The sequence below is a fragment of the Phyllopteryx taeniolatus genome, chromosome 3 (assembly GCF_024500385.1).
Source record: "Phyllopteryx taeniolatus isolate TA_2022b chromosome 3, UOR_Ptae_1.2, whole genome shotgun sequence".
Lineage (NCBI taxonomy): Eukaryota > Metazoa > Chordata > Actinopteri > Syngnathiformes > Syngnathidae > Phyllopteryx > Phyllopteryx taeniolatus.
Window position 1 is genome coordinate 22,600,204 of NC_084504.1, and position 26,950 is coordinate 22,627,153.

A 26,950-nucleotide genomic window follows, 5' to 3' on the forward strand; every position below is an offset into this window, starting at 1 on the left:
CTCATTGTGACTGCCACAGGGGCGATAGCAGGGAGCGGGGTTTACGGTGTACCCTCTTCACAGCCTTGCAGTAGACCTGGGAAGCCTCGATAAGACACCCAGCCTCTGAAGCTACTAAAAAGACACATGGAGAGCGGAACAAAGAGATAGACGAGGGAGGAGGAAGACAGGAGGAAGGTGTAGTTGGGCTGATGAGGAGTTTAAAAATAAAATTTATCCGCTCGTTGGGCGTTGCTCCAAACCAGACACTTTCTTTCTCTGCCATTACATTAAAAATCCTCAGAATCCTTTTAGTCACAGCCGGGATGGGGGAACCCCTCAAAGGGAAGACAATTAAGCACATGCACAAGCTGGTTTCAAGGGTTAATCTTTGTCGTTGGGTTTGAAATTCAGTTAAATCCGTCAAAAGGCATGTTTCAGTCTTGCCAGTGGCTGTTTTGCTCGCTCACTTTAAAAACTCTAGAATAGCCTGAATTAGATGGCTCCAACATGAATACATATTTTGCCTCATAAACCTGTCACACTGGATATCGTTTATGCCTTTGCCTTGCAATACTTTGTGCCCTGAAGCAATGGGACCTCACTTGATTCCTCAGTTTGATGTCAAAGTTCAACATGGAAACGCATCTGCACTGAGGCACTTAAGTTGGCAGGAGTCATCAATTTTTGAGAGAGACAGCACACAACCTTGGCTTAAAACATGGGAAAGCCTTTCACAGACATTTGCCTATTCTGGGGCTCGATGAGCTTCCTTCAGCAGAGCGTCCACATGACCCAGGATGGAGGGTAGGGCTTAATCCTGGGAGCCATCATGGCTTTAGAAGAAATGCGACCACCAAAAGTACCTGAAACCTTTCCAGACTTGTTGGACTCTGTGATTTATTCTAAACTCGCCCGACCTTGAGGATATCCCGGCTTATACTTTTTCGGCTGGATCTACCATCTCCGGAATGTAGCCATTAGTCATCCAATCAGATATGTTCAGAGCTGAAGACCACATCCCCAATGTCCTAAACCGTTTGAAAGCATTAACCCCTGTTCAGGTATTTTTTTTAATTGTCTTCTGAAGGTTCCATCTGTTGGGAGAAAATTCAAAATGCAACATTTGTTGGTCTTTTTCTCCAAGATAGACACTGTATAAACAATGCATATACAACATTTTTGTGTAGCCCTTGTGTGATGAACGTTTAAACGTGAATACAGGATATGACAGATGGGTAGTGGTATGTTTACGTGTTGAGAAGGGTGTGCAGGTTCTAAAAACAAGGGTTGATTGATGGCTGAGGGCTCCGGGTGAGAGGCAGTTTAGAGGCCAACAGTGAAGACGTGACACACTGGGTTTGTTTTTGATTCGGTCATGAAAGACTTACAGGATAGCAGTGGAATATGGATGACACTTGAAGCGTCTACCTCACTGCTTTCTCCCCTACCCTCACTTTGTTTACTTTTTCACACTTCAAGGATAAAGTACAATCAAAGCTATCATAGCTGGGTTATTTCCCCCCCCCCCTCAGTGAGATGTTGAAAGAGAGAAACGGAATCTAGGCTACTGCACTGGGATGAATTACGTCTGTGATGTTACGCAGCATGGCTGGATGTTATTTCAGGAATGTATTGCTTTTTAGCATGCAGATGGCGCGTCTATTGCTCTTGCATAAAGCTGATGTATTTGTAATGCGACTTGGTTCGGAGGGATGAATTTAATGTTCAGTTATATGCTAGCTATATGATAGTGGTTGCGCTCCCATTTGATAATGACCTGAGGAAAAACAACCGATCAGAGACCGAAGGTGTGACTTATGAGTTGTCAATCATTTGCTGTCCTCTCATCGCGGGTGCACCACCGCGGCCTCGCAAAAAATAATACTTCAAACCGATGATATTTAGTGCTGTAGTAACATTCCATTACAAATACGGTGCTTTTCTGAAGTAACAAGGTTATTAACAGGTCAGTCAGCGTGAGGCCGCAGGGGTGTGATGAGTGTGCTTGAGTGCGCGACAAATGAAACCTCGTAAGTCATGCCTTCTGTCTCTGATTGGTTGGGGTTTTTTTCTAGGACGTGGTGGTTACTTGTCTAGCAAATCAGAAGTGCAAGATGGGGCCAGAGATAGTTACCATGTACTAATGTCAAGTCATAATGACTGTTTTAACAAATATGAAAACAAATGATTTTTGTTTTGGAAAATTGCAAACTCACCCTTTAAAAATGCTGGGGAAAAACATCTCTGATTATTGTCAACTTATTAGTTGCACTTTATACAAATTACTGATAAACTGCATGTTGCCTGCTCATTGTTTTATAAATGCACATACAACATTTTCCGAGGCTTTAGTGGCCTTAAAGAAGGTGAAAATGTGAACTTAATTGCACATTATTACCACAAATCTGCGGGTCCAGGCTGTTTTGTATCTCAATTTGCAGCTTCAGGGCTGACACCTAAGACAGACTGCAGGCTAAGCGGAGGTGATGCTTTCACATGTAACAGAACCTCACCGCACAGTTGGAGCTCATTATTCTGCGACTCAATGTTCAGTGTTCTGTTCTCCCTGCGAGCAATGGACCTTCCTGTATGGGTCATTTGTTATTGAAGCCCATCTGTAGCTTTAATTCAGTAGAACACTGCTGCTTAACAAGTGTCTCTCTAGTCTTGTGCGTTCACTTATAAATCGGATGTTTGATGAGGTGAATTCTAGCTAGTAGGGGCTAAAATTGGGACAAGCAGCCCCTCAATGAGGTTGAGCCTATTACTGATGACTAGTATATTTGTGTCCATCAACCAAATTTACTTAATTCCAAGTTTGACCCAGCGTCTTCCTTCAAATCAAAAGCTCGATCTGTCACCGAGGTGAGCCAACTGCGGAGGTGAAAAAGTCTCTCAAGTTCATGTGGCATCATTAAGCTTCACTCGGATATTCTTTTCGGGGATGTTTGAGTATTTCTCATTGCTTAGTGTCGAGCTTGAGAAATGCACTGTGGAGTTAATAACCCAGCCAACCTTTCTGTAACGACGATCCCTCACCTAGATGGCGTAGTATGATACCTGCTTCATACAGTTAGATGGTGGCATAAAGAATGATTTAATGTGATCCGTTTTGTAAAAATAGGATTTAATAGCGGGAATAGAACAGATCATTATGATGGGTAGTCATTTCATGGAGGAAGGAAGAAAAATCCCAATACTAATTTACTGGAAGAAGGTGAGGTTATTTTCTATTTTCTTTGTAGTTAAGTATAGTCCCCTTGCATGACATGTCCTTAATGAAATAACATGAAATTGACAATGTTTGTATTTCAATTAAGACAGCATTGTGTAAAAGCCACTGAGAAAAATCAGAGGTGAGAGGAAGTTTGGGTTTCTTTTATATACAAGGAGGATTTCCTGATTAGATGATAAGGTTAGAGCTTTCTGGTATTTATTTTGAACGAGCAGATTTACTTGTTAGGGGCCATGAATCCAAATTATTGGAAGTAAATGTGAAGACGCTGTTGAATATTAGCTTGACAATTCCCAACGTGAGGTTTTTCCTTACATTCTGTGTACTACTAGTTTGATTCAAAATTCGCTCTTCCTCAATGTGTTATTGAATTCCGACATGTGAATTGGACCAGCAGCGTACCCCGGAATAAGTCTTTTTTTATTAAATAACTAGCCATGGTTTTCCTTTATCCTGCTGGGCCTCCTTCCCCTGTAGATGAATTGGCAGTAAGGTAGCCTTTTTTTTGACGGTGCAGGTATAACAAAGAGAACTATCACCGGCCAGTCTCTATTTAATATTGCAACAAATTCTGGTGTAGCTGCTGGAGCCAATGAGAATGTAGAGCTGGACACTGGAGCGAGCACAGAAAATGAGGGCAAAAAGAGGTGGAGATCTGTCCAGCATATTTATGATCCGAGACAATCAGAAGGAATTACTTGCCAATTTTACACTGTACATTGTTTTTTATTTTTTTATTTTTTTATCTTCCCTGAGAATGAGTCCATCACTCCCTTCCACTTATCGCTAACTCTTGTCTGTGCCAGCTTTTTAGACTGTGAAATGGAAGCGGTTATTTCCCCCTCTTCTCCCTGTATGTTAATGACACGCTAATCTGTTCCTGAGCGAGTGCCTTAATGAGGGCGGCGTGCCCCTCACTCCGCTGGCTAGCGCCTGTTAAGCTACCATTATGGAAATAGCTCGGTATCATGCGTCGTTCTGGGACCTGACAGAAATGTATGCCTCTTTCCCACTCTTAAAGTTTTCCTCTCCCTCTTTAACAAGGCCGGGTAGTTCCTCTGAGGGATGAAGCGGAAGATAAACAATCATGGTAATGACGAGCATGGGGAGAGGCTTTGCACATTTTAAGGTCTGTTGTTTTCAGATTCGGAATGTTGCTTCTTCTAATAAATAGGCCACATTGGAGGATTGTTGGCCATAGAGGGCATCTGTCTTAAGTCCAAGCATCACAAATACACCACTATCTGATTTACTATTAAAGACCCTGTAAAGTGAATTTGGAGATTGGTTTCTAAACCCATCATACTGTATAATGTATGTATAATGTGCATTCTTACAATAATAAGGCAGCTGATGTGCTTGAAATGGCATTTAAGACCTCCAATGGTCTTACTCCTGTAGGACGCTACACTGTACTGCATATGAGTGTGTAAGAAATCTGTGAGACAGTTGCCAGTTCCTTCAATGTTTTGAAACAAAAATACCATTAATCTGCCACATTGTGACTTATTAGAAAACTGTCTGGAATATGGGTTGCCACCCAACTTGTTGTTGTGAATCGGACAGCACTTAGTTGTCCGCCACCAAACCAAACCAAAGTGTCACGATTGGTTGTCAAAGGAGAGGGAGGCAAGGCAAAAATGTGGAGGACCCAAGTGCAGGGAAGCAGGGAGGCAAGGCAGGAGTCTCAAAAAAGAATATTTAATCTCCAAAAAAGGGCAAACAAGGAACATGGATAAAGCACAACAGATAACCAAAGTAACAAAGAAACACTTGAATAAACCAAAAATGGAAACAAAACATGACTGGTAACTAAGACGTGGCACAGACAGAAGCAATGACACCTGACAATGACATACTACATTGACAATGAACCGACAAGAACTGAACGAAACCAGGGAACTAAATACAAACAGATTGACGAGACAACGAGGGACACTTGGACAAGACACGAGCGGCTGGAGGGAGCTGATTGGTCGACACAAGGTAGAAGGTTGACGAGAACAGGTGGACACAACTAAACAAGCACACGACATGAACAACAGGGAACACAGGAAAACATGAAACACTAACCACAACCCAAACCAAAACACAGACCATGACACAAAGACCAAAATATTTGAAATAGAATTTCTAGTTATACCTATGTAAGTTTCTGTTACCATGGTAGCATCGTCATCCATTTGTTTTGTAATTCTTTGCAATTGGGATGGTTTATTATTATTTATTTATTTTTTGGTACTGCCCAGTACCAGTAACCTAGGTTAATCTGAAGAGAACAAAATAAAGCAAGAACGATTCTTGGAAACACAAATCATTAGGAGTGGATTCAGATTCATAGCAGCATTACCACAATACTGGTAACCTTTCATTGCTCAATCAGTGACTCTCCATACTTGTTCTCATGTCCTAAATGTATATTTTGTCATAGTGGCTGTTTGTTGTCGTGCTAGATTGGCTTCAACTACCGGAGTCAAATTCCTTGTGTGTTTTAACATACCGGTACTTGGCCAATTAAGATGATTCTGATTCTGATACTTTGAGGTGGAAGACTGAGATCACATGCTGCTGTGAATTTCATCGAGGCAATTCCTAATTTGGCTCAGTGGTGTGTATAGGCTCCACTTGCCTGTATGCACTCCTTACAACATCTTTCACTCATGTTTAGCTTTAAAGTGAGACTTGGATGACGCAAGACTGATATCACCACCCAAAGACTTTTATGGAAAGACATAATGGTTTTATTGATTTGTGTGCGTCTCGGCCAGCCTGGCCTCAGTTAGAAGCGGTGGTGGTGGGTCGCGGCTGTGTGTCTTGCTTCACTCTTGAAATTAAATTGCTTATGGTTTGGCTTCTCCATGTCCCTCATCACTTGATTTGCACCCATCTTCAACTTCAACTGAATCCACTGTATGTGTAAAGGATCCTTCCTTAGGGGACAGGGTTTGTACAAAAACACCAGGCACTTGAGGACGTAGGGTAGATTGTATCTCTATTGAAGCTGATGCTGTAGAGTTAATTATTTTATAATCAGCATTTGTGCATAGTCAATACACATGAGTGAGGGGCTAAAATACACTTCTTGAAGTTTAAAAAGGTAAAATCTTTGGATTAAACAAGTGTGACTGGAGTTTAAGGGCGTGTGATACGAATGGGAATTATGTAGGCTGATGGGAGGGAGGAAAAGAGCGAAGTGTCTCAAAGTTTTTCTTGCAATTTGCAGCTCACATTAAATTTACTGCCAGGACAGAAACCTCATGATTCCTCTTAAGATAATTGAAAACATGCCTGAGTCTTGTCTTAAAGGTTGCGCTTGGATTTAAAGACTTCGGGGAGGCTTTTGTTACACATTTTCAAGCCCGTCCAACAGTCATTAAAACAAGAGCAGTTTGCCAGATATCATATAATATATTGTGTAATAATATTGTCAAGCTTATGTTGACGACAGTGCTTGTTGAGTCTAGGGAAAGCTTTATGGGTTTTACCTTTTTCTGCCTGTAATCTGTATGGATATCCAGGGACACCAACAGCCATGCTACATTTATTTTTCATTTCTTTCTGGTCTGATTATAAATCCTGTGATAGGCTGGCCACCACTCTAAGGTGTACCCGGCCTCTTGCCCAAAGCCAGCTGGGATAGGCTTCAGCTCACCTGCGACCCTGATGAGGATAATCACGATATAAAATGGATGGATGATTATAAATCAAACTTCATTATGATGGGCTATCATATCGTAAACATTCAGATTTCTCATTATGCGCTGTATGTTGGCTTTGTCAGGCACAAAATAATAATGTTCTGCATCAAAAAGTGCTGACTACTACTACTAAACCGTATTTAAAGTCTCTAAGGGTTCTATAAAAGATTAAGAAAGTGGCAAGCATTACATTATGAAACGACTTCAATGATAACGTTCATATTTCCGGAGTTTCTGGAGGCAAACTGTGTAAAAAGAAGACCTACAGAGCTTTTACAAGTATCAGTGGAGGCTTGTTGCCTGTAAAGCCACTCGCAAACGTTCACCCGCAGCATTTGTCAAATGACGCACTGCAGACATGCCGGCTAGATGTCTGATGAGACCGGCACTCGGTTTCTATTCAACTTTGACCACAGGAAGGAGGAGAGAGGTTGAGGAGCTGTCATATTTCCCTCGGGAAGGAGGGAAGTTTACCATGTGAGTGATTGAAGGGTGAACGGAGGGGGAGCAAGTAACCATCGAGAATGTGTCAAGAAAGTTCAAAGGAGTTACTGGCTTCAGCAAAAACAAACCCTCGTGGCTTTAACCTCAATGAATTTTTCGGTGCGTACGAGGTGGGGCAGGAAAGTTTCAGGACTGGTGTCACGAAAGCATTTCAAACCCAAGCTACAAGTTTTTCCCCTTTAGTGTGGGCCAGATGGTCAACTAGCACTTCTACAAAGAGGTCCTGCAGTGTTTGCTTCAACCCGACTTGAAGACGTGGACGACATCAAGATGCCCATGATGACAGAGCTGCGGAAGATCCAGGAAGAATCCTTCCAGAGGTGCATGAAAACATGAAAGAAAAGGCTGCATCAGACTTCACGGGGATTACTTCAAAAGGGGAAACTTGTGTTTTTGAATGTCTAATATTATAAAGATATGTATCTTTTGTGACACCAATTCTGGAACTTTTCTGACACGTACGTGTGCGCATGCATGCTCATTATTTTTACGTTTTACGCTCAAATGAAGTGACTGTGATGAAAGTCTGGATCATCTGTCTGGTTATTGTTCATCTGCGATAATTCTCTGATGATTGATTGATTTTTCTGCTGTGCAGATGGCAGATTCGCAGGGTGTTTGTCCAATGTGACCTGACAATCGCCAAATTTGAAGATGTCCAAGGCAATGAGGAAAGACTTCCTCTCTCTCCTCTTTAAACTCCCATTTAATTAAATTCTGTTGTAGAAGAAAACTTGAGTTCTTAAACACATTGATGGCTACTTGAGTGCTAGGTTGAGGTCACATGGTACAGCACTACAATAATAGCGCTCAAATGATTAGTGTAAATAATGACCTCAATTTTTGTTAACTTGTTTTCACACAAACTGAATGACTAAATCTGAAAATTAAAAAATGGTTAAAAATACTGCAGATGTCACTTATTCATCAATGAATACTTTGTGAAAAACACATCATTACACCTTATGGCTGACAAGGATGTTTTAAAATGTCTGATGTGCAAGCCCTGGAACATATTGTTTCTATTTCCTTTATTTCACATGGGATAAATCTGCACAATTTGAAGGTCGATTAGAATTCCGGAATGGATTGTGTTTGACCTCATAAAGTTTCAATACACACTAATAGATTCATCTTCACAAACCCACTGGTGCAGGATTTGAGTATAATACAACATCACATAATGCATTATATTATACTAGATATAATGAACTAATGGTGATTTATTCGTCGTCTGTAATTCTTTATTCATGCACACATTATCACCCACATTTAGGAGAGCCGACTGAATAAACCTCACAAAATTATTCCAACTGTAATATTCCCACTCTTTTCATTATTGAACATTTGGTGGCTTTTACAGCCTGATTAGTGCCCTCAGTGACTGCTAACGAATAACTTCTCAAAATGTCATCAAAATGCCTTCAAAACATCTCAGAATTCAATCGTTTGTCAGTTAAGTTGTTAGTTGACTAAATAGTGGCTTTGTGTTTGTTCTGGTTGTGGGCCCCAAGTGGACAAAGGGTTAGCTATGTGGCCGCTGCTCTATAGGAGGGAAAAAAAAAAAAAAAAAAAAAAAACATACTCTCTGAATGTTGTTCAGGCATGCCTGGAGGCAGCCTGTGCATGTATCTGCATCGTTGGATTTGTGTCTTTCTGCTATTCTTGTTCCGAGTGGCCCACTGAGTGCAGACAATTCCTGGCTTTGTGTGTGTGTGTGTGTCCTCCTGTCATGCTGTGTACTGTACTGAAAGGATAGAGGGGGACAAGGCGTGTGAAAATCCCACCCTTGCCTACCTAGTGACAATCAGCTGTGTGTGTGTGTGTGTGTGTGTGTGTGTGTGTGTGTAAGATGGAGAGTGAACACTCCATACTGCAACAACCACACTCTTTGTTGTTGAATACATAATGATTCCTTATTTTTCTTCAATTTCATCAACTGAGAAAGCTAATGAGCTGACAACGGCCCCAGACGAGAGCCCTGACACACACCATCACTTTCTCCTACCATCTTGCAAGCACATACGTAGTTGCAATAAAAACTTTGTGATTGCGATGTAATAAAAATTTTTTTTTTACTGCAGACGCGTGGATATCATTACATGGTATGCACAAATGTATGCAATAAGCTCAATAAATAGTGTAAAGTCGACTCACTCTCTATCCCAGTGTATGGCAACTTTGTTTTTTCTTTATGTCAGTGTAGATTCTAAGTCATCCAAGTCATGGTAATTCGCGAAGGTTGAATCGAGGAAACTGGACTCTTCTTGTTTGTCAAACTTTTTTTGTTTTTTCTCTTGTTTGACAGAAGCTTTAAAAAATGATAATTATGCTATTAGGCGAACGATATGGGACCGTGCACAACCTTCCACAACCAACTTGCTTAATTCCCCTCGGTGTATTTAATAAAGTATCCATCCTTCCACCCATTCATTTTCAGCGTTTGTCCTTGTTAGGGTTGTGGGTGACGAGGGATGAAAGGCGGGGTACACCCTGGACTGGTTGCCAGCCAATTGCAGGGCACAGATAGACGAACCAGAATTCACACTCACGTGTACACCTACGGATAATTTAGATTATTCAATGAACCTAACATGTTTTTGGACTGTGGGGGAAACCCGGGGTACCCAGAGAAAAGCCATGTAAATTCAGGCAGAACATGCAAACTCCACACAAGGACTGAGCCCAGAACCTCAGAACTGTGGGGAAGACATGCTTCTAATCTATCTTTTCTATTCCAAATCACTCATTCCCAAATGTTTCCCACAAATTACTGGCATAGAATTGTTTAAAAATGTCTCAGTAACATGAATAATTGAGTTTTAGGTATAGAACCAAGAGCTTTAATCAACACCTGATTGGTCCACTTTGAGTTGTGTCCCAATGCATTTGCCCATCAATTGTATCTGTCTTTATTGTATATACCGAGCCTTTTAATGTCGGTCATATGAGATACCGGCGATGGATGCGGCAGTTTTAACCTCAGGGGAAATACAAGTCATGATTCCTTTGTTCCTAACCTCACCGCAGGATGTGGCAGATTTTAATTTGGGAGGTGATTTGATAGTACGTGCACACACAAGCAAATGACCACTGACCATGAACATGCTCCGACTGGGCAGACGGGGCACTGGTGACCTTATCCCTGGGTGACAAAACCAATAGACAAATTAGAGGACGTGATTTGTTTAGATCCTGGTTGCTACCTCCTCATGAATCCAGACTCGTCTCTGTTGGGGGAAAATAATTGCTGATTGATCTGCTGATGCGTTTAATGACTGTTGAGTTAAAATGAAAAGGGTTTATTTCATCCATTCTCGCTTTAAAAAAATTATATTGTGCTCTCACAATCCAACATCCAGTAAATGGGACCTGTGCTTATCTCTTCGCCACCTGCTGTCTCAGTTTTGGGTTTGTTGTTGTGTTTTGTGCTGTTGCCTCCCCTTGCATGTAGACATATGCCCTGTTTTTCCACTAATTGGTTCGCTCTATTCATGCGGGAATAAGCGGCAGGGCAAGGGGGTTGGTTGCAGCCAAAGCCAACGCCTAACTAAACGTCGGTGCACAGCAGGGTTAAGGATGGACAGCTCAATGATGGCTTGTTAAAACAACCTGTCACTTAATGCATGAGGTGAGGCAATGCTGTAGCGATATAGGAATACAATAAAGCGAGGGTGCGTTCATTGTGATTGTGGCGATAATTGAGAGTGTAGCGCAAGACAGAACCACCTTGACGTTAGCAAAGACCTCCCATCATCTTAGTGCAGCCTAGAGGCCACTATTGTGAAGCACCATGTAGCGTGTGACAGGAGGCAGGTCACGGGCAGTCAGTCATTGTAGCTTTATGTGTGTGTGTGTGTATGTGTGCATGTGTGTGTGGGAGAGCGCTTGAGCTTGATTGTGGTTATGAAGGTGCAATGGCAGTGCGTAGTGTCTTTTGGTCTTTTTAGCTGTACTTTACTTTTTGTTTCTGGGATGTGGGCCAAGCCAGAGCCCAGACATTTTGCTGCGGATTCAGGGATTTTCCCTCATTTCTCAGAGAATAATGCTTGGATCTTAACAACCAAAATGCAAGCATAAGCTGTTTGTTAGGAATCCAGATAACGGTGTTGATGCAATAATTTACTCACGTTTTGCTATTTTGTCGATGGGCTTTCACACCTTTCTACTGAATGCAAATGGTAAAGTCCTGTCCTGTATGATCTTAATGACAATAATTTGAGCAAAAACAGTTCTTAGGTATCCATGATGATGCACAAGTTTGTGCTGATCATTATCCAGAATTGATGCATAATTGTTTTCTTTGGCCTCGGTGGCCATACTTATGTCTGCCACTAGGGGACACAGTACATTTCCATCCATCCATTTTCTGAGCCGCTTCTCCTCACTAGGGTCGCGGGCGTGCTGGAGCCTATCCCAGCTGTCATCGGGCAGGAGGCGGGGTACACCCTGAACTGGTTGCCAGCCAATTGCAGGGCACATACAAACAAACAACCATGCATTTGTTCATGTTTATCCTCGATTTTTTGTTTGTTTGTTTGCAGAACACAGATCACAGTCTTATTTGTACCATTTTTAAATGTTGTGTGTTACAGTGCAGTAACAGTACGAGAGATCTTAACATGGGCCAAAAATGATCTTTTCTTTCAAATGTACATTTCGCTGGCGTCGGGTGGAAATCTCATATCTCCAAAACCACCACTTTTCAGGAAAGCAAAGAAACGACGTTTGTTGAGCCATTAACATTGTATCGTCAAATAGAGCAAGCCATTTTTAACTTTAGACCGGGGTTAAAAAAAAAAAATAATGCATATGTAGTTTTGGGGGTTTCTTTGTTTTTTTACTGTATACATGGGCTTCAAAGTTGGGGGACAAATGGGAAGATTTTCCCAGGGTCCCTGGGCATGGGGGTGGGCCCTGGGATTTCGGAAACAGGGGGCCCCCTGCCTATTTAGAGACTCCATCAGCTGCCTCTGAACCCCCCTGATCCCAAAACGCCATTGACATTCATTTGATCTCATGTGCAGTTAGCCGTCAACTTAATTAAAAAGGACTATTTCAGGGGTTGCAGACCCCTGCTTTAGAATGATCAATAATTTGAAAAAAAAACAAAACATGCTCACATGGGGACTGACTCATAGTATAGATTTGTGGAAAAAATATGAAATGATCAATTTTTGACATGGGAGGTTTCGGCCTGACGCCAGCAATATAACGTTACTCCGCTGCCCATGTTCTTGTGTTTAAACATAGGAGTTTATAGTACCAAGACAGCCTTTTACAGTATGTTTGAATGTGTGGTACAGTTATGGATGTGTACATCTTTAGTCAGGAATTCATACTGTCAGGCCGAGGAAGTCTGTTTTGACCTAGCTTGTCCGTCTCTCACTCGACAAATCCAAGCAAACTAAGTATTGTTTTGTCCGTCTTGTTTTTTCTTTTCGTTGTTGCCAAAATTCTCACTATCTCCCCAGATGTACAAAGGCTTACACTTCCCTCTTCTAAGCTTCTCAGATATAGTATGCTTCCTGTTGTGTTTAAGTTTTGACGTACATCAAAGGAGCTATCAAAAAGAAAAAGAAAAATCTAAGTGGGATAAAGAATTTTCGGAGATGGAATGTTCAAAGCAAATTTATTCCCAGATGTTTTCTCTAATGAGGATATTTGAGAGATATGCTGGCCTTTGTACGCTCTTTTCATCGACTAATATCATAATACAAAGTTTGACAAAGTATTCTCTTCATATTGGTTTTCAAGACTGGAATTTGAATTATGTACGTTTGAGTCTGCGCTTGCTGGTTCTGGTTTTTAAATACGGAGTGTTGATTGACACTTTCTAGTGTTTGGCTTTGACAGCCCTCATTTGTTATTGTCAGCAGGCTTTTAGAGAATGGCTGACGTTTTGATGTTCAGTGTCTGTCACTGTGTGATGGCTCCAACAGAACGCTGTGGATGAGGACACCGTTTTTCGTGGCAGCGTCCTTTCAGCGACAACTCTTATACGCCGTTTTTCAGGCAGACTCAGGCTGAGAAGGTCATGGGAAGACTAAACATACTGCAAAACAATCCCAAACTATAGCTGCTGGCAGCAGGGTTTGCTCAATAAGTCATTGACGATGTTTCATATTGTAGTCAAATAGCCCCTTTGACAAATTTTTTTTTCCATCACACCACCATTGTTGTTTTTCGGGGGGGAGCTAAAATAGATTAAAAGGATTTCCATTCATGTCAATGTTGAAAGAAGTCACCACTATATTAGATTAAAATGTGCAAGTGGGCTCAACCGAAGTGTCCAATGATGGTCACAATGTACAGCACAGTTATTTCCACACATTAGGAGTTCAAATCTGTCAAGAAAGGGAAAAGAGTGTCTTAGGGTGGGAATGTGTTGATAGTAGAAAGGGTAAACGGTTGCTCTCCTTCCTATTTTGTCATCTTTTTCACTGTTAAGACATCTCTTCCAGGCGAATGTCAACACCTTCCGATATTCTGTTCATCCCATGTCAAATAAAATGTTTTAAACGCCCAACCATTTCAAAAACATAAAAAAAAAAAAAAAAGGTGTACCAAAAAATAACTGACAGAAGCCAATGTTAAGCTGAATGAATTTGCAGTGTGTCCACTGTGCCTGTTTTTACTTTTAATATAGTGACCCGGCAGCTACTATTCCTGACTGCGTTAATGCTCATGTACAGTCCCCTCCAAAAGTATTGAAACGGCGAGGTTGTTTGCTTTGTTTTTGTTGTATACTGAAGACATTTGGGTTTCAGATCAAAAGATGAATATGAGACAAAAATTCAAAATTCCAGCTTTTATTTCATAGTATTTACATCTAGATGTGTTAAACAGAGCACTGTTTGTTTGAAACCACCCACTTTCAAGTGAGCAAAACTATTGGAATGTATGACTGATGGGAGTTTCTGGTTCCTCAGGTGTTGCCTTTTAGATTGATTGCTTAAACATTAGTGCTTGTTTTTGGCTTTGGAGTTCACCTGTGAAAACTCCATTGGCCGTTAAGCAAACATGAAGACCAGATTGCTCTCTATGGGAGACCAAACCATTTTGAAGCTGAAAGCAGAGGGAAAATCGATCAGAGCTATTCCACAAACATTGGGCATACCCAATACAACAATGTGGACTGTCCTGAAAAAGAAAGAAACTACTGGTGTACTGAGGAACAGACATCAACAGCAGCTGATGACAGAATCATTTTGAGAGCTGTGAAGAAACACCCAAAGACAACAGTCAGTGAAATCACTGCCAACCTCCACAGGGCATGGGTGAAGGTATCACAATACACGTTTCAAAGAAGACTTCGAGGGAAGAAATATAAAGGCCATACCACAAGATGCAAACCACTCAGTAAAAAGAATCAGAAGGGCAGATTGGATTTTGCAAACAAGTACAGAGATGAGCCACAAATGTTTTAGAGCAAAGTTTTATGGATTGATGAGACCAAGATTAACCTCTACCAAAGTGATGGAAAGGCCAAAGTGTGGAGAAAGAAAGTATCTGCTTATGATCCAAAACACACAAACTCATCTGTGAAGTATGGTGGAGGTAATGTCATAGCTTGGGCTTGCATGGCTGCTTCTGGAATGGGCTCACTAGTTGTTATTGATGATGTAACTCATGATGGTAGCAGCAGAATGAATTCTAAAGTCTACAAAATTGTTTTGTCTGGCAATTTACAGAAAAATGCATCCAAACTAATCAGGAGAAGCTTCATCAAGACATTGACCCAAAACACATTGCCAACACAACAAAGGACTTCATCAGGGGGAAAAAGTGGAAGGTTTTTGACTGGCCAAGTCAATAACTGGACCTTAACCCAATAGAGCATGCATTTTACCTCCTGAAGAGGAGACTGAAGGGAGAAATTCCTAGAAACAAACAAGAACTGAAAGAGGCTCCAGTAAAGGCCTTTCAAATGAAGAATGCAACAGTCTGGTGAAGTCATTGAGTCACATGCTTGATGCAGTTATTGCAAGTAAGGGTTATGCCACCAAATATTAAATGTTATTCACTTTAAATCAGTTCAATAATGTCTGTTCCAATACTTTTGCTCACTCGAAAAGTGGGTGGCTTCAAACAAAAGGTGCTCTGTCCTGAATTGTTTAATACATCTAGATGTAAATACCATCAAATAAAAGCTGAAAATCTGAACTTTTGTCCCATATTCAACTTTTGATCTCAAACCCAAATGTCTTCAGGATACAACAAAAACAAAGGAATTGACCTTGCCGTTCCAATACTTTTGGAGGGGACTGTACCAACAAGTGCTGTTTCATCCAGGGAATAGTACCAGAATCCTTGCTCTAAAACATTGATTCTATTTCTGTGACCTGCAACAGAATACAGTAAGTATGTCTTGGTGTTTATGTGGAATGATGAAGTTGTCCAAATGTCTCCTTTCTTTTTGAAAGTTTGTTTTTCCTTCTGTTAGATTATGCTCTCTAATGTGTTGGGATTCCCACAGCATGTAACCTACATACAAAATATATTCTCTGACATTGCAGTGCTTTCGGAACACCGGATACAAGTGAATTAATGATGATCATCCCGTCTTCTTGCTGCTTTCTATTCCTCCATACTTTCAGTTGTGAGGGATCAGTTGGTCCCCACGCAACTTTGACTTCAGCGGATGATGATATTAATGTTTATGCATCTGGTTTCACTGCAAGTAGCGACTAGTTTTGACGTTGGCTTTGCATAAGGCTGCATTTATAATGACAGATTGCAGAGATGCCATCAACCAAGTTGCCACACACATTGTAGAGTATTTTATAAAGCCGAAAATGCTAACAAGAATAAGACCAGTTGTGTGGGTTTAGTGATAAGTTGAACCGCTTTGGTCAATCACAAGCCGTCTGGGACACTGGTTGACCTTTGAAATTTGTTTGAATTTAAAATATTTTTCATTAGTCATATCTTTTATTTTTCTTGTTAGTTTTACAACACTCCACCCCCAAATAACATAACCCTAGTGTTCAACCTGCAGACAACTTAAAAAATATGAATTACATCATTGATTAGTCGATATCGACTCAACTATTACCACCTTACCAAAAATCTGTAGTCATTCAACCCCTACCCTGGACCAGTCAATCGCAGGGCACATATAGACAACACATTCAAACCTATGGACCATTTACAGTTTTCACAGAACTTAATATGCAGGTTTTTGGAATGTGGGAGGAAGCCACAATACCCAGAATTTAGCCTCAAAGAAGCAGGAGATGAACATGGAAACTCCACACAGGAAGCCTGCTGGAGCCAAGATTTGAACCCAGAACATTAGAAATGTGAAGCAGATGTGCTGTGTACCAGTCCACTATCCCTCCCTCATTTACATACTTCTTAAATAATTCCAAACCCCACAAATTTAGGAACTTGTACTGCTGCCGGCACGTTTGACTTTAGAGGTTCCACTGTGTAATCGTGTAGTAAGTCTCCAGAAAATGGATGCAAGTCAGTGTAATGCCATGCGATGTGTGCGTGTGTGTAACTGGTAGTCGAGGGCTGCGATGATGAGCGTGATGCGTCCTATCCCCATTAGTGTTAGCCTAGATCTGTCAGCGCCTTGTTGCGTCCTGCCTTGGCAAAATCCCAGCCCTTGAGGAACAAGGGGACGGGCCAAGCAACACACACTTGTGTGTATGCTGTGTCTTCCAAAGACAGCTCCGTCTGTACGCACACCCGGCAGTGCCCGAGTAGTCTAGCCAGACTTTTATCCTCAAACTCTGCATGTGTAAGTGTGTCAGATGCTAATCAGATCTTATTTGTGTTTGTCATTACATGCAATCTGCATTTTGTGCTTACCTACGTGTTGACTTTTTCTACACCATTAAACCAAATAGGTGGTTCTATCTTCATCATGCATACGAAAAATCAGTAGCGGTGCTCGTACAGCCTCACGGATGTCATTGTTTCCGAGTTGAGTCATACACAACGGCAAAACAAATTAATAAGTTGCATTATAGAGGCTGTCCTTGCGGCGCTCCCTCTGCAATCGCTTAATTCAACCATGTCCTACATTCTCCCTCTGCTGTGCAGCCAAGAGTGAGTTGGTGGGCTTTGATAAAGAGATTTTCTCCCCCATGCACACTCATTTATGAACTTTTGACATTGCCTCTAATTAATATCTCTGCCGTTGATTCGCTGTGACACGCCGTCTTCCAGTACCCAACCACCCACCTAACCAGTCAGTTAGTTTCAGGCCTGGAAGCCATAGTTGGTCTCCAAGCTTGCAAACTGCAAGTGCCGACAAGGCTTTTTTGAGACTTTTTGTGCAATTCTTTTCTTATTTTTTTTTTCTTTCTTCAAACTTAGTGTCTGGCCACTATTTTGTTGCTCTTATTGATGGTACTTATGATGACACAGAGGGTGCACTTTGGATTCAAGACAGCAACTCACAATCTCTGCCACACTATTCGAATCTTTCAAAGCTCCTTTGACAAGAATGAGAAAGAGTGTATCGCATTTATGACGTTCCAAATGGTAGACCTTTTATTCAGCCTTCCATTCTGATGGTGTGATGATGATGCCCCTTACTTACCTCCATTAAGGAAGGTTGTGTGTGTGCATGACTGTCTACAGGAAAACAGGTGTAGCTTTGGGCAAGGAATATGTTTCCCCCCCCCCCATGCACAGACAGCATGTTTGCCCAGAATATCATCATAATAATTGGCTCTATCAAATTATGAACAACCCATCTTTATTTTAAAATATTAATAACCTGTTTGACATTAGTAAATTGATCTTTAATTCTTAATGTTTCAGAGAGAAGGGAAAGTGCATTTTTTATGTTTTACACAACTCGTTTTTTGGATAAAAACACCGGCTATCAAACAATCTGACATGCTAAGACATGCAAAAATAACAGCCATGATGATTTCAATACTGTTTCAAGATTCCCCCATAACCCTTTAAATTGCCCTTTTGAACACTGAATTCTTAAAAAAAAACACACACACACACACACAAAACCCCCTACAAATTCATGCCATGTACACTTTCACAGTTTCAAGATTCCCACCATTGCTACCATTTTCCTCAATTTAACACACTGGTAAATCTAAAATCCATTTTAGTAGACTGGGGTCAAATTTGACCTGGAACAGTCCCACTGTGCACAAGAATTTTAATGCAACCTCTAACCTGTAAACCACAATCGGGGGAAATAATTAGCGACGGGAAGTGAAAAATGAACAGCTGAGATGATGTGGTTGCATAACTAGTGGCTGCGTGTCAGAACACACCTGCCGCCATTTGAAGTGTCTCTGATTAACCTCAAATGAAATTCAGATGTTCTAATTGGCCTTTCCAGTCTTTTTTTTTTTTTTTTTGCTTTCTAGCTGAAGGGTAAAGGGTTTTGTGCCAACAGTGACTGGTATTTGTAACTGTTCATAATTCCCTCAACCTTGACTAAGGCCCATGACGCTGCCACCACCATGCTTCACTGCATGTGTGTTGTCCTTTTGGTGATGACCAGTGTTGTGTTTGCGCCAAACATACCCTTTGGAATTGTGGCCAAAAAGTTCAACCTAGTGTTTTTTTTTTTTTCCTTTGTATGATTTCAGTCTTACCCCATAGTCCAGACATATTAAGAAAATGGGAGATTGTTGTCACATGTCCCACACAGTCAGTAGTTGCCAGAAATTCCCGCAACTCCTTCAATGTTGCTGTCGGCCTCTTGGGACATGCAGTTCTGGCAGATGTCATTTTGCCGTCTTTTATCCACTTGAGGATGACTGTCATCACTGTTCTCCACAGTATATTTAATGCCTTGCACTTTCTTTTGTCCCCGTACTCATACCTTTGAGCAATGTGATCCCTCTGTTGCTCTGCAAGCCCTCTATGGACCATGGTTTGTGCTGTAAGACGTAACTACAAAAAATGTCATGAAATTCCTACTAGAATATCTGAACTTTATTTGGGGTTAATCCAGAGGCACTTTAAATGGTGGCAGGTATGTGACGACTAGCATTTAACATGACTGAATGTGATTGGTTAATTCCGCACACAGCCATATATATCATATCATCATCATCTATATCATAAGTGTGCACACTTATTTTTACTTCCTGTCTCTGAAATATTTTATAGGTTATAGGTCACGTGTGGTGGAAAATATATATATGTATATTTATCTTGGTCTCTTTTTTTATATCACAAAAATTTGAACAAGGGTGTGTAGACATTATATGCACTGTAAGGACTATAAACCTTGCTTTTCTATGAGCGTGAATGTAAGTGTCTCTGCTATTTTCACCCAAAGCAGAAATGATATGAAAATACGATGACTTTGACTTATTTTTAAACACGCTGATAGGTGTCACATTGGAGGCAAGCATATGTTGACCGTAGTGCAGTAATAATAAATGAAGGTTTTTATGGAAAGCGGCCAAAAAAACGCAGAAGATCGTCCAAACCTATCACTTATTACTCAAAATAACTTTTTGTTGAGTGTCCTATCTGTGTCCTTCCTCTCTCCCAAGGTCCGGGAAAATCTCTTCATTGAGTTTAACCACCAGGAGCTGCTTGAGTTCTACAACAAGGTCAGTCTATATTTGTGTGTGCGTATGTGTGTGTGGTGCATGTCAGCACCCCCCCTTACTCAACCTCGTCTTTCTTGCAGCTCGAAATTGTACAAGGCCAACTGGATTCCCTGACTTGATCGACACACTCACACACTTTGGTGGTGTTTTACTGACAGCTTAAAAGAGTTTTGTAAGAAAAACAACACAGCCCTTGAATGCAACACATCTTTTGTCCTTCACTCAAGAAACGTATGATAAATATGATTGTGTACCACATTTTTTCATAGCTGAGCTGTTGTAGAAATGTAACTTCCGATGTTTTCTCAATGAAACAATTTGTAAACATCTTAAACATGATAATTGGTGTGTTTGACTGTAAATGGGTTTTCATTTGTCATCTGTTTTAAAAAAAAAAAAAAAAAAAAAAAAGACATTCCAATATTAAGAGGAAATTAATGTCAAAGTACAATTTGGAAGGCAAATAAAGTAATATTGAAACAGAATAAAATCAGATGTGGAGGTGAAATGCATTGAAGACTCATTATTTCCCATTAAACAAATGGAATTTCTGGGAGGAATGTGTGTGCGCGCGTGATATGTTCTCGGTTTCTTTTTTTCTTTATTAAATATTACAGCAGCTTACTGAGAAGCTGGGACCATCTCCATGTACAGTGGACCCTGCATATTCGCAGTTCGGCACCAGCGGATTCACCTTTTCGCTGATTTCTTTTTCTTTTTTGGGGGAGTGGGACAGGGGTTCCTAGCAAATAGTGTTTCACTGGATATCCCTATGTCTGTATTATACGGCCCCCAGGAGGCCAATGCCCACAAACCATAAGGAGCAGCTCAATGTCCATTGAATGGAAGCCAAACAATATGACAAAAACATTGACATTCTTTACATTCTTCTTAATTATGTCATTACTTTATGTTTGCTTTTATAAAGTACAATATTATAGAGTGCTATTTTCAATGTCTGCATGTCCTCATTCCCTTTAATCATGAATGTATTTTTCTTTTTTTTTTAAACCCAAATTGATCATTTCTGACTACAAACACCTGCAGTAGCCAGTGGGAGCATCACAGCTCCCCAGTGTGCAGAGCAGATGGACGAGCCGAGACAACAGCGAGCCTCACTCACAAAATCACATGGCGATAAAGCCGAGCATGCCAAGTCCAATGAGCGAAAGCGTGATTGGTGAGTTCGACTCGTCAGAGCTGTGATGATGCAGATGCAAACTAAAGCACTCACGTTCTGTTCTTCCCGCAGCGTTTAGTTGGGGTTATTGTGTCTCTCTGGTACTTAAATGTTTGTTTTGACCATATGGTACAGGGGCCTCAGATAGACAACAGTCACTGAATTCCTGTAAATACCATGTAGCCTTTGGAGGTTGTATTTGAAAGTCGACCACATCCCAATGCGATAGAGGTGTAATGACTTGAGATGTTTTGTAGTTGACTATAATATGATGAGTCATAGTTGATTAACCGATCCAACTTATTTTGTTTAAACGCCTGCAGTATTTTCCAGCCAACAGTGTTGGGATGTAAGGAATTACATGTAGCAACGTTACGTAATTTAATTAAAAAGTTTACGAAATTGTAATCAGTTACATTACTGGGAGAAAACGTGTAATTAAATTTGTATTGTTTTGGGAAATGTTCATTATTACAATTTGTAACATTTGAAAAATCGCCGCAAAAGATAAATTATTTTTTTCATAATTAGACTCAAAATGTACAGTCAAACCCGAATGCAAAAAATATACATTTTTGAACAGTTTAATATTTATGTATTTTGTACTTTTTATGGAGCATTCACGTATCTGGTTTGTCATATGAAGCAATATTGTCTAAATTCTGCACATTTGTCACTATTTCAACATGGTATTGTATGGTGGTTTTCCACATGCTGTATCCATAATGCAACAATCACATTTTGTATTTATTTCCATTTCATTATGTTTTGTTATCAGTTTATTATTTATGTATAAAACAAATCTGTGATTAATTCCAAAATAATGATCTATGGTTTTAATCCACTTTTTCGGAGGAAACATCCAAGGGTCCTGTTGACACATTCATTCCAAATGAAGAAACATAATCAAAATGTAATCAAATTTAATCAGTTATTACTTTGACAAAATAATTGAAATAGTTACACTACTATTATATTTTCAACAATTGTAATTGTAATCAACTACATTTTCAAAGTAATCTTCCCAACACGGCCAACTAGTAAGCACAACTTTTTGTCTATTAAATCCAAAGCTCAGGGTTACGAGATAACATTTCGTCGGGTCACCATCTTTAAACAACAAACGCCTTGAAAGTGTATCCATGGCGTCATTGCTAGTCGCAGCCAAGTCGTGCACTCCATTTTGCCTTCTTAGTAGCTTCAAAATGTGATTAGTCAACAATCAACAATGCCACACTTAACGATCAGTCAATCGATTAGTATGCTCATTCGAGGTTGGACTAATCCTGTTGTAATGGTCATGTATCCCAATATATTTGTCCATGAAGTCTTGGAACGTTTATAATCCACTATATGGGGGAAGTGTCTTTTTGAGTTTCCACCGGCCAAAGAGGTACAAATGAGAAAGCAGTAATGACGGCCTCCATATTGACAGCGCGGAGTATGAGAAAATTGGATGCCTCCTTCAATTTGAAGTCCTCCTCTGTACTTTCAGAGTGCTGAGCTTGTTGAGTGCTGCTTGAACGCGGTCATCGCCGCACATTTGCATTTCAAAGTTAGCCGAAGTCCACGTGGTGAAACACGCCGCAGAATTTGAGTTTCTGTTTGGAGGGAGATTCGGTTGAAAAGGTTTCATTTCAGGTTGAAATTGCACTGAAATACCTGCTGCTGTGTTAGTGCACATGACCTCTGTGGACCATGTACTTGCTGGGGAGCACTTTTCCGTAGAGGTTTGCATGTTCAATTGCTTATGAGTCTGTGATGTTGTCCTTTGTAGTCTCAAATTGAAGCCATGAAGCCTCTATTGGTACAGGCTACGACATTAGGTGCACCTGCACAATCTAATGAGATACACAAGAGCTGTATCCAAAATTCTGTCGTAGACAATAATGCTGTGTTTTGATTGTGATGGCGGTTTGCAGTGGTGTAGAACTGCAACTCAAGTGTGTGTGTATTTTGCCCTTTTGTGTGAAACGGGGTGATCAAAACTTGACTTTCAGGTGCAATAATAAACATATTGTTAAATTGATACCTATCTGACTGTGTCAATCAAAACTAAGAATTATTATTCATCATTGTAAAGGCAGAAAAATTAAATGAATGAAATAATGTGGTTTCACAATTTTGCACACCCTCTTATAACTTGGATGTGGCTGTGTTCAGAATTAACACATTCAATCACATTCAAGCTGATGTTAAATGGGAGTCAGCACACACCTGCCACCGTTCACAGTGCACAAAATACTGACTGCTATTTGGAACTGTTCGTAAGTCCTACAGTGAAGCATGGTAATTGCAGCATCATGTTGTGGGGCTGGCACCGAGGCCTTTGACAAGGTGGTGGCAATTATAAACAGTTCAAAATAGCAGTCAGTGTGAGTGCAAAAGCCTTCAGGCTTCTGCTAGAAAACATTTATTTATTTTTTTTCCTTTTTTTGGAAAAGCCTACTAGAACATTTGAACTTTATTTGGGATTAGTCAGAGGCACTTGAAATGGTGGCAGATGTGTGCTGACTCCCATTTAACATGAGTTTGAATGTGATTGGTTCATTCTGAACACAGCCATATCACACTTATAAGAGGGTGTGCACACTTTTACAACCACATTGTTTCAGTTGTACACTTCATATTTTTATATACACGGGGTGTAAAGACTTGATATCCTCTGTGGATGTACAGGTGGCAGGGCTTGGTCCTTATCCAACATGAATAGCGAAAAACCGTAATTGACGCCCTCCCGAAAAAGTTTCATAATTGCCTTTATTGATAGTATAACTGTAAATATATCACAAAAGAATTTAATATCATTTCCAGCTCATCTTACAACATTACCCTTCCAATTAAATGGAAAGTGCGCGTGTACATGCACAAGTGGCAAAGACTCTCCATAACAACCCAAGCTAACCCTAGCTCCTCCTCAACATACAAAGCTTCGCTTTCAGTCGAGATGTATCACTTCAACGTACTTCCTTGATACTTATTTAGACAGGGCTTTGGAGGCATCTTTTGGCATCTTAGGCCGTTAAAGAGAGCACAAAAACTTTTTTTAGTGAATATTTGGGGATAGAGTCCACAGAGAAAAAACGCAAATAGGTGAATTTGTGAATCATAAACCACAAATATGCAGGGGATTACTGTATGTAATTTTGAAGGCTTCACCCCATTTAAACTGACTATAACTTATCTTGTCTTCCTGGAAAAAGTAAACCACACACATTGCGTGACTGCATTTTACTGCCCTTACTTTTATTGCTCACGTTACTCACATGGTCACATATCATTCTTAAACCAACATTTGTTTCCAGCAGCCACTTCAAATATCCCTTTTTGTTTTCTAACACAAAAAATGACAAGTCAGCTTTTACTCTTTGTGGTTTTCCATCTCAAACCGAGCCTTTTGACACATGACTTTGAATCATGGTGCTTGTGGTGATGGATTTTGCTGCAGGACACAGAGCAAAAAAAAAAAGTTTAAATTAGAGTCTTCCCTGTGTGTTTCTACGACATTTACTGACGTCAATGGAGTTGCATATGATGCAATTGAAATGAACTGGTTCGCCGCTGAAACTTTCCCCTTCTTTTTTTTTTCCCCCTGCCCAAACTCCCCTATCTGCTCGTCGCAGCCATGAGCGCCGCTTGACCCTGTCGCTTACAGATGAAGACGCTTTCCCTCAGCCCCCGGAAAGCTGCTTTCCTACCTTCTCTACCTCCAGGATCACAGCCTCCCTCTGGGTTGGGGGTTATTATAACTTCTCTTTCCTCTCTCCAGTGAGTTTGCTTTCCGTCGGCCCTGAAATCTAAATGACCTCTTTCCTCGCTTGCTTAGTTTGCGCCATCCATCAGATGCAGTGCTCATCATTACATGAGTATACCCCAATGAATTTGTTAGAAAACCTTGAGTTTCATTTCAGAATCAATATTTAATGGCAAAATTATTTGAATAATTCACACACGTGAGTCCAATCATTATTTAAAATTCTGAACATTCCGAGCATAGTTTTCACTTGTAGTGTACTGTAGTCATTTACGTTAAACACTGTACATGACTAAATGAGTACGCATACACTCAAGCATGAGTAGCCAAACGCAGTTAAGCAAAGGTTGATTCTAATCTGTCCAGACATTATGCTTCCTATTGCGGAATAAAAACCACGTTAATAAAGTCATGCATGACATAAGCATTGTGGCCATTAAACACCACCAGGTCAAAGGCCAATGAATACTGCATGTAAGTCACATAAATGGCCTTAAGAGTATATTTTTAATACAACTTGTTCTCATTTGTTAATTTCTCCCTTCCAGGAAGTAGTTGGTTAAGTGCAAATGCACTACGAGTCACATTCACAACATTATCGATCTAATTTCCATCAGGGCTGGGAAAACAGTTGTGCTCAAGGGCCACATTTGATTAGCATGCATGCACACTAAAACAGTGTTTTTAAGAAGGCAGCGGTAGGAAAACTTGAGTTCGGCTGTACTTTATTGAAGTATTTAACAATGTACTCACGTTATTTTTTTCACCCACCAATCCATCAAAGTCCTCATGTTCTGTATCCGAAATGAACAGCTGCGCAAGTTCTCAATCAAACACGCCAGGTTCCAGTCAGTCTCGTTGCCGTGCGGCTCCTCAGAAATGATGCCGGCCTTTACGAAAGCTCGAACAACAGTGCAGGCAGACATGCTCGATTCCCATGTTCCTCTGCGTAACTGATAGCTTGCAGTTTAAACTGTGCTTCGCAAGCGTGTCTCTTCGTAGGTGCAGTTTTCGACTGCGGTCAAGCCAGCCTCCACTCGTAAAGTAGAAGGTCGTGAAAATACGATGTATATATTTTTTGTAAAGTGCTTCAACCATGAAGTTTAGTTGAGAGCTCTGGTGAGGTTTTGCTGTACAGTACTGTTATTGGTTTTTGTACATATTGTCACATCATATTATCATCAGTGAGATATTTGCAAAGACGTGGCACTGATTATTGTTAGTTGGCTAAAGTGGGCAAAATGTTTGGGATGAGCTTTTATACATACACGAACACTGCTGCTTCTTTCGCATTGTGTGGCTGGCCGGCTTGATTTACGATGATCCCTTTCAACACTTACTATACCTCTCTTCTTTTATACTTACGGTCTGTGCTCCTCCCCAACTTTCCGACCATCTCAAGCGTCATTATTGTCGTCCGCCTCCCATGTTGTGCATCCACACCCTGCCGAGCTGGCTGCAGAGTTGGCACAATAAATGGAAAGACACTGTCAACAAGTGTATCTCCATTGGTCCACTCCCCTGCATGGGTGGCAGAGCTGGGCATCCAGCCTGGTCTGCTCTGGCTTTCCACCGCGGAGCCAGTCGGAAGCCGCCAGACACAATGCACGATTTGCATACTTTGCTCCGTTCGCACCCCCAACATTTTCCCTGTGCGTCATCTTTTCATCTCACTGTCAGCCATCTTGCCCGGCCAATTTGGCTGATTGTGGGATGAAAGATGAAAGTAGCGTCGTGATTTTGATATCGCGTCACAATGAAGGCGACCTTGGTTCAGCTAAAGCTTGAAGTGCCCAATTAAAATAGATTGGTTTTTGTTGTTGTTGTTTTTTTGTCACTGATATTGCAGTAGTGGTTCACTAGCCTGACTTTTGAGCAGGCAGGGTGAGTTCACCCAGCTTGGATTGACTCCAGCTACTTGGGACAATGAACAGGATAAGTGCTATAGAAAAATGAGGGATGCATTTTTTGTGTGTGTGCGCACTGATGTATTATGCATAATGCAATATTTGGTCATTTTTGTGTAGTTTTTTGTGT

At 40.7% G+C, this 26,950-nt stretch overlaps 1 protein-coding gene across 1 annotated transcript in view; it reads left to right on the plus strand.

Moving 5' to 3' along the window:
• Positions 1–20,491, plus strand: part of commd10 (COMM domain containing 10) — a 49,092-nt gene extending 28,601 nt beyond the window's left edge. Inside the window, exons 6-7 of the mRNA XM_061767677.1 lie at positions 19,920–19,979; positions 20,060–20,491. Of these exons, the coding sequence (XP_061623661.1) occupies positions 19,920–19,979; positions 20,060–20,098 (99 nt within the window). The 3' untranslated portion in view covers positions 20,099–20,491. The remainder of the gene's footprint in view (positions 1–19,919; positions 19,980–20,059) is intronic.
• The last annotated feature ends 6,459 nt before the right edge of the window (positions 20,492–26,950 follow it).